Genomic DNA, 9,034 nt, shown 5'->3' with positions numbered 1-9,034 from the left:
TATGGGCTAGTAAGGTCAAAGAAACGTTGGGTACATAAACATAAGCTATCCACCTTCAATAGGTCTCTGTAAACGGGTGTTTCCCTTGTCCATGTTTTTTTAATTCTAAAGATTTTAAATAAATGATATCAAATATTTTATGTCATTGTATGCTTTATCGCACATAAATGACTTCATAATAATGTGAACACATGTTTTATGAATTTTATATTTAATGTAACATTATGTTGCACTAAAGTTAAATGGTTTTATATTTATACCATGTATGATATAGATATTTTATGTTGTTTTATATTTTCCAAACGTAAATCACTTAAAGTTAAGTTTAAATGTGACAAAATATTTTGATGTAATGATATATTGTATCACATGTAAATCAGTTATAATCTTCATAATCACTGTTCATTTTCATCGATCATGTTACTTATATCTGGCCAGGAAAATGATAATCGGTAATTATACTTATGAAAATATAATGCAGATGAATATATTCTACTTTTGTATTTCTTTCAGAATTGATAATGTTTGAAGCTATAGTTTACTTAACTTACATCATAATCAGCACCGTTATCAGTTGACATTACACAATTTCACTATTCTATGGTTTGATTCCGAATAAAGACTTTGTTTTAACATATTCCACGATTCCATGTTGTTTGATGATGTTATATAGGCCGGGACTTTATTTTTAATGTGTTCGTTGGTTGCATAGCGTGAGGGGTTTGAAGACATTTAATTGAGTCGTCTCCTGTAAGGGTGAACAATTCAAAGAAATGAAAATAACATTATAAAATAATTGGACAATAATGTGGAGAGTTAGTATGATCTTATCTATGAAATGACACGATTAAGATCCAGTTTTATCATTTGAATACTGACAATACTACAGCTATACTGGAAGTTTATAGCATGTGTCTTTGACGTATATTCAATAATAAGTATCCTCTTAGTAATTAGCCAATATTAATTAGACTCGATAATTAGCTAGTTCAGAATATCAAAGTTTTGTGTATTTAGAATAGATAGAGGACAATGAAAATATCAAGTGAAACGTGTTTGATAGTTGGCAATATTTCCTAGATGATAAGACAAAACATGCTTAGCCTTTTAAAATCCGAACAGCGGCTTTCCAGATAAATGCATTGTCGCATAAAACGCAGTTGAATGTTGTGCGAAAAAGGGGGAAAAGAACTTTTCTATGAAAATCCCATGCTCGACGACTTCGAGGATCGAACCCCGGTCATCGGTGTGGAAGACCGGAGAAATCTTGCACCAAACTGTAATGAAACATCAATGATATCGCTTGTCTTCATGCAAGTCAGAATCATGAGTAGATATTGTGGTGCAACCTAACAACCACTAATCCACAAAATACTCGATAGGGACAATAGTACAGCAGTGTCGCACTCCAGCGATTTTTAGCCGATGCGCTGGTCGCTTTCAGTCGGAAGTGTATATCAAACCCGTCGAGAGCATCGTGTTTCGTCTTTGGTATCATAGATTTACGGTGTCTTTGATCCAATTTTTTTGTTGCTTTCCTATTGGTGTTTTTATTATCTAATCGAATGTATACATTGTACGGTTATTTTGGTATATTATGCTATTTGGTATTTATATGCTCAGTGACTTTCTTGACATTGGAATGAAATTTTGATGACACTCCATGCTGTGCTCACAGGCTATTCAATGTTATCTACTCGATTAGATCAGCTCAACAAGAATGGTATGTACCACCCTGTTTATATTTGTACGACTGAGAAATTTTATATATTATGTATTGTGCAGGTATTTTTGCACATTGTTGTTTTGTAAAGTATCTGCCTTACTGAATTCAGTAGCCGACTAGGAACAAACTATTAAAATGAGTTCAGAGAAAATAATATAAACATCCTTTCATTTCAAGGTCAATGGAGACAATAACGATATAATTATCAAGTAGCACAATATACAAGAAAACACTATACACATTCGAAAACATAATAAAAACATCAATAGGAAGGCACAAAACAAACATTCAAACACAAAGATAAAGTAAACTTTGACCCCGGACATGATGCCAAATCCGAAGTCAGGTGGTCTCTACGGGTTTGGTATATACTACATGCGGTACACACAGGCTAATGTTATTAGATCAACACAATCAGAAGGGTATGCACTCTGTCTATAGTTGTACGACAGAGAACATTAAATGTAGTATGTGTTGTCCCGGTATTTCTATACACTATTGATTAGCAAATTATCTGCCTTACTCAATTCAATAGCATATTTCTGACAAAACCTTTAAAGCGCTTCAGCGCTTTCAAACAAATCAGATAACTATTTAATCACATACAACAGGCATACATGTGCACTAAGGGAATGAACGGATTCATAGTCATACATTAAACATATGTTACATTAGGTCTATTTAGTTCTATTTGTTAAGCAGAGTGTATAAAATAAAGACATTTGAGTGCCTATGTGTTTTATTTTATCAGCAAACTTACTATTATGTGACATCTCCCACTGCAGACTACAACTATATCGGTAAGAATAAAATAACGTATTATTATTGGAAAAAGGAATATCTACCAAATGACACACTGTTCATTTAAATCATTCAAGGTGAAAGTCTATGGTTTCATCATCATAATCATCATAATCATTACAATAATATCATTACCATCATCAGCGTCAGCTACCACTGGGTCGTGGGTTCGAGGCCTACGTGGGGCAGTCGCCAGGTACTGATCCTAGTTCGGTGGTGTTTCCCCGGGAACTCCGGGTTTCCTCCACCACTAAAACCTGGCACGTCCTTAAAGGACCATAGTTGTTAATAGGACGTAAAACACAAACAAACCAAACCAAACCATTTATTACAATCGTCTAAACATGATCGTGACAGCAATCAATATCACCACCCCAACATTCATCATTATCATCATCATCACCATTGTATCAATAAAAATTATCATCTTATATGTACATTCAGTGCAAACACATAGACATTACTAAGAGGGAGAGAGATGGTTCATTGAGTAAGGTTTTATTGATAGCTTTTGCGAATGGTATCAATGTTGGTTTTGCATGAATAAGTATCTCTACTGATCTATTTTATCGATTTCCGGTCTAAGTAACTGATGTGGGCCATTAAAGTTACGTTGATTTTGTGTTGATAGACATGTTTAATGTTGTATCATTTTAAAACAACGTATATTTATTTACACAAAAAAAAAAATGTTTTAAGGCATTTTAGGAGGGCACGACAAACACCTCAAAGTAATGACCATTTAAAGTTATATTGCGAACTTGCATACAACAATGGTGTTTAGTAATTCAGATCTGTATAAAATCTTCTAAAATGACTTCTTATGCGTTTGTATCTGAGGACCTTCATAATAAACTTTTAAAAAAGGAAAAAACGTTGTGTAATTATTTTTTGGTTGAAATTGTATAGCCATTAAGAACGATGCCACACATTTATGCAAAAATAGCATCATTTACAAATATTTTATCAATAAAATATGTAGAGGTGGGGTCAACGTTTGGCCCCCACTTCAATTTCTTTTATGTTTTGCCATATGTAGATACATTAAATTGAAACAATAACAGCATATGTGATTATTTATTATAACTACTGATAACCGTAGTGGACCTCCTTGCATAACACCAGGTTGAGTGAAAGGAGTATCCTAACAAAATTGACACATTATTGTCGCAGTCGAATATAATTTAAAAAATGTATTATGTTAGTGTATAGTGTATAACAATACTGTTGTTTTGATACTTAATATGTCATATTGATATACATAAACATGCAATATGTTCACAAAAATATATCCAACATTGTCCACTTTATACTTCTTGAAAATCCATATGTAAATTCTTTCTACAGAACATTTTTTATGCAATATCAATACCGGTCAAGTACTTGTTAAGCATGCCAAACCTGGGCAATGCACAGTTCACAGTCATGAAGGTTTGATAATCAATGTTTGTCATGTTAAATACCGATACATTTTCTGGGGGTTTTATCATGCCGACATACTTTGTGACGTTCACAAAGCATGCTGTTTGAATGCGGGGTATCGTATGCTAATTGGGTTCTGGTGCTCAGCTATTTACAAAGTTATGTCACTTTGTTCCATTTTGGGCGATTTCTACAACCTTATGAAGATTATGAATTAAGGAAAAGGGAGACTACCCGTAAACAGATTTTGAAAATTAGGTAAAGCGAATACGGGACCAACTTAGTGCATTACTATATGGCTGGTGAGTTAAAGTTAGAAGATTTTTTTCTGAGTAATAATCTACCAACATTGCTTTTCAATGTTACAATTCATGATCAATGTTTTGATATATTCAAATTACGACATTTTGTCACCACGAGTGGTTGCTGGGTTTACGATATGTATGTCGTTGTTAAATTGCCAATGCTGTGAGTACTATTCGTTGTTAACTATATGTGATTTTTCTTTATGACAACTTCTGTGAAGATCAGGTACGGCTTATGGTCTGCATGATCAAACGCATACGTCTGTAATCTGTCAAAGTATTCGTCAACGATGGCCTGTTTCTTATCCTCGGTTCGGGAAACGGACAATCCCCCGTAAAGAACGTGATGCATCCACGGGTAGATCGAAGCGACTATTCTGCGGGAATATTCCATTTTTTCTGTATTGTCTGCAAACATGGAAAATCATGGATATCTTTCTATCGTTTGTTTTCAGAAGTACTGACCACTGACAATGATTCACTAGTGTTTACATATTACACTTTCATATTTACAGAGATGACATTAAAGAGATGATTGAAATTAAGCATTCAGCTTCTATATCTTAAAGTGTTACATATGATAGAATCAAATTCAGATAACACAGATAAATAAAAAAAATCCTATCAGGTAGATAACGTAGTTGTAAATTTTCCTTTTTCAAGCAAAGAGTATAAATGACTGGTGTCTCGACTCTAAATCCATGAAAAAAACCTCTTACACTCTTTTCTTGGATAAAGAAACAGACGTTTTCGAAAGCTTGCAATTCCTGTTTGTGTTCAAAACAAACCTAGCCTATATTTAGTATCTGCTCATGCATTTCTTAATATTTCCTTAACCCTTCCTACCATTTTGTGTGTCAATACCCTGGCATTTTAGACACCTTGCCCATCCTGAATATACCTCACCTTTGTTGACAATATCAAACGTTGGGTGTTGCAGATAGTGTTTTATTGATTTCACAGACACCAGTTCCAATCTAAGTTCCCTTACTTCCGGTAGGGCACTGGTAAACGGTTCCTTGAATTCAGCAGGCGTTCTCATATAGCTGCTATTGAAGTTAGTTGCAAGGTACTCCTCCTGTAAATATATATTTTTTTCCGCAAATCGTTAGCAATTCATATAATTAGTTCAATAAATAATTTTGGGAAGCTACGAGTTATTTAGCTGGTATATTGTGAACATATAAAATAATCAGCAGAAATAAGAAAAGTAAGAAATGTCAGCGGTATGAGGTCAAATACAGCTAAACCAAGTATGCCATAAAACTCATTGATTACAGATTTAGAACGTTAGACTACATCAGATAATAATGTCTTCCCATCGAATATTTTAAAGCTGGTTATTCTCCAGGTTTTTCCAATATTTTTTTGTCTTTTTTTTAACTTTTAAACCGTTAAAGACATTGAAGGCAAAGTTTGTGTTCAAAACATTCAGGCAGAATGTTACTGGTATCTTGATGAAATTTGCAGTGTTAAACCCACAACGTGCAGTGTAACATGTAATAAACTTACTTATATTAAAGACCTTGTTTTAAACAGAAACAATGAACAACTATTGGCAGCTATCTTTCCGCAAATCGTGAGCAATTCCATGACAAAATAACACTATAAACACTGTGAAAGCTAGAACAAAAACCACAAAGCAGCATCATTATTAGTACCGACATTTACTACTACTTGTGAGTACTTTGACTATCTCTATATAGATGATGTAAGACAATAATATTAAACATCAGTTAATGCATCCATATGATTAGATAAGCTACATACTTTCGTGATTACACGTTCTTTTGCCATATCGGACACAAAGCTCCCCAAGCGGAGGGCCCCCTTTTCTACAAGCATCGGCTCATCGCCACTATCGTCTGAAGATATGTTCATTGTAACAAGAAAACCCCCTGAAAGAGCAATACATCAAAAAAATAGTAACGGCTATTTAAGCATTTACTGACAAAGATGCCAAGTCAGGCATTGTGAATGTACTATTGGCCAAGCGTACGCTTAGTTTCTTATGATACGTTCATATAACTGCCATTTGAAAGTTAATAGTTTAAGCAAAAGCAAAATGCAATATGAAAAAATATGCTGGTGTTAGTTCAATAAGAAGGTAACTAAAAAATTACAAATATCATAATAAAGATAGTATCATTCGTGCCAGATAAATTGCAGCTATCATGTAACCGTAGAGTGCACCAGCAGAATCAACCAACCTCTGATATATATACCCATGATGGAAATTCCTATAATAATAATTATTACAATAATTACAATAAGTTTATATAATAATCCTAATTATTTTGTAAATGACCCTAGCGACTAAACAACGACTGTTCTGAGTACATCTTGACTAAATTAGATGAACAGACCACATGGGCTTTGTGAACAATGCTTACTTGCCGAAATAAACGCAATTTAAATTCCAATTTAATCCGCCTTGCTACTTCCAGTCGCCATTTTGTAAACAGGACCTAATCTCGAGCTGATGCGCGTTTGAAAGAGTTTAAAGTATTGCAAAGCTTCTAAACGATCGTGCCCAGAACATACTCTCTAAGGATGATGTTTTTGATAAATTTACTATCAGTTATTTACTATATTTCTTTTCTGTATCACTTTCATTAATTCATAAAAGAACAAATTTATTTTTTCCCCTTCAATTTTTTTTCTTTCAAATGTTAAAACACATTTTTTTGGAAAAAATGTTCTAGTTTCCAGATTATGATCAAACGTCGTCTGCTTCGCAAACATTCAAGAAAATAATATTTACAATGTATTGATATTTGTTTTATTAACTAGTTTATTCTTTAAACTATCTTTTATTAATAAATATCAAAAAGATTTTGCATTTTATGACGTAACCGGAAGCGCACTTGATACGAGAACGTGACCCGGAAATAGCTCACAACATAATCAGGACAGTAATAATAAACAGACGTTTATCGAACATTAACAGATTAATACCGTATGTATTGAGACACTGATGTGCTAGAATCCAACACAAGGTAACACTCGTTTAATCCATTGCTATCACATCAAGTACTAACTGACATTTATGCGGAAATATCAGCATTAAATGTTTGCGATCGCGCAGACCTACTTTCGTTTTACAGTTTACATACATTTGCACATGTCGGCATCAACAGTATACCTTAAGTTAACTTATGTCCTTCATCGTGCCGAAGATTATACATAGGCGCATTCGAGGAAAAGTTCGTGATTAAAAGCTTGTGTGTGTGGGTTTTTTTTATCTTAAAATTATCGGATAAAAGCATAGTGGCATGTTACTTCAAAATAAAATATACAAGAATCATTATTTTACGTTAAATATATGTCATAGTTAACATAAGCTCTCAGGAGCTTGAAACATTGTTACAGTGTAAGGCAAACAACAAATTTTATCACAAGATACCTACGTTTGATGGATTAAGATAAAGAGGCTAAATAATCATACTGTACAAAATTTGGCACTAAAACAACTTACTTAAAAGCCAGTCCAGAGGGCAGGTGATTGGGACATAGCATTTATTTGTAACCAGGAGCAAGGGTTTGGTAGCCGTTAATATTAAAAGACGTTTTAAGTATTGATGCTGCTCGGATTGACGCCAGTGATGTATTTATCGCTTACAGGTTAAAGCGTTGTTATCCAAAAAGAAGAATAGTACAAATTGAAAAGTGTGAATTGCCTACAGCTCCTGTCAAAAGTCAAAAACATTTCTCTCGTGTTCTTTCTCGTCACCTGGACGTTTGTAAGTTAGAACAGCTGGTCTCGCAGACGCTTAAACTATGTACACAATATATATTCAGTTATACCACAGTATTGTATTGTCTCGGTATGGCTACGAATGCGTTCCAGGTCAGGTAATAGAGCATCAAATGTATTAAATTCAAATAAAGCACCACTTCACGACAATCATGGATTCATATGGGTACAATGTTATTAAAATAACATTCATACAGTGCATGCAAGCTGAAATTAGCAAATCATTTGTTTAAAATAACAAGTCATCATTTCCATGAAATTATCCAAATAAATAAGATCTTTATGTCAAAATAAACTTCAGGTTTGATTTAGTATTGTTTAATGTACGTCCTATCAACAGCTATACATGGTCATTTAAGGATGGCCTCCCCCATTTGCTAGATGCATGCGTGTGGTGAGTTTGTGCATATTTAATTTGTGTTTTTGGAGTCTATGGTATGTTCATGTTTGTCTCCTTGTGATAGCGCAGGACCGATGCTGACTTTATAGTGTAATTTCACTGGAGCATACTGCTGAAGACACATCTTATTTCACAAACTTACCTCGTTATCTCACCATCTCATAATTTAAATTTGTACTATTCAACCTTGGCAGATTTAGCCTTGTGTTTAATTTCCCTCCCCTGACACCTTGCATAGACACTTTACTAGCAAAACTTTAAACTTTCAAGATTATTTCAGCACTGGTCGCCTATGTATTTCCCTTGGTTATCATTTACAGTTAGAATATGGTCAATTATCACTACCAACTGAACATATACAGAAAATGTTTTTTTAAGTATTGTCCTCCATTGTTTTTTTTACATAAATCATGACATATAGTCGACAAGGCAACTTGGTACTGGGCGCCGCCATTATTATTTACATGCACAGGAACTTGGTATTAGTTTCTAATAAATGTGTTTTAGATAATGTATGATATAAAAAATGGGGACCATAGGATGGTAATTTGTCCCTGTGCCAGGTTCAATAATTTGAAAGCTTAGAGAACAAGGCTGAAAACATGTATGGAATGTGTTTTTTT

The 9,034-nt window shown here is 33.8% G+C and overlaps 1 protein-coding gene across 3 annotated transcripts in view; it reads right to left on the bottom strand.

Annotated features, from left to right (window-relative positions):
• Positions 1 to 2,836: 2,836 nt before the first annotated feature.
• The window catches only part of LOC110442283 (probable S-adenosylmethionine-dependent methyltransferase At5g38780), a 20,231-nt gene continuing 14,033 nt past the window's right edge, over positions 2,837 to 9,034 (bottom strand). For all 3 annotated transcript variants that reach the window (XM_021485802.1, XM_021485803.1, XM_021485801.1), the window contains 3 exons: positions 6,025 to 6,152; positions 5,161 to 5,332; positions 2,837 to 4,662 (listed from right to left, as the gene is read on the bottom strand). In XM_021485802.1, coding sequence (XP_021341477.1) covers positions 4,439 to 4,662; positions 5,161 to 5,332; positions 6,025 to 6,152 — 524 coding nt within the window. In that variant the 3' untranslated portion in view covers positions 2,837 to 4,438. The remainder of the gene's footprint in view (positions 4,663 to 5,160; positions 5,333 to 6,024; positions 6,153 to 9,034) is intronic.

This window comes from Mizuhopecten yessoensis, unplaced genomic scaffold (assembly GCF_002113885.1).
Source record: "Mizuhopecten yessoensis strain PY_sf001 unplaced genomic scaffold, ASM211388v2 scaffold716243, whole genome shotgun sequence".
NCBI lineage: Eukaryota > Metazoa > Mollusca > Bivalvia > Pectinida > Pectinidae > Mizuhopecten > Mizuhopecten yessoensis.
Note: the sequence above shows the minus strand (reverse complement) of the source record. Positions and strands in the feature narration are given on the sequence as shown.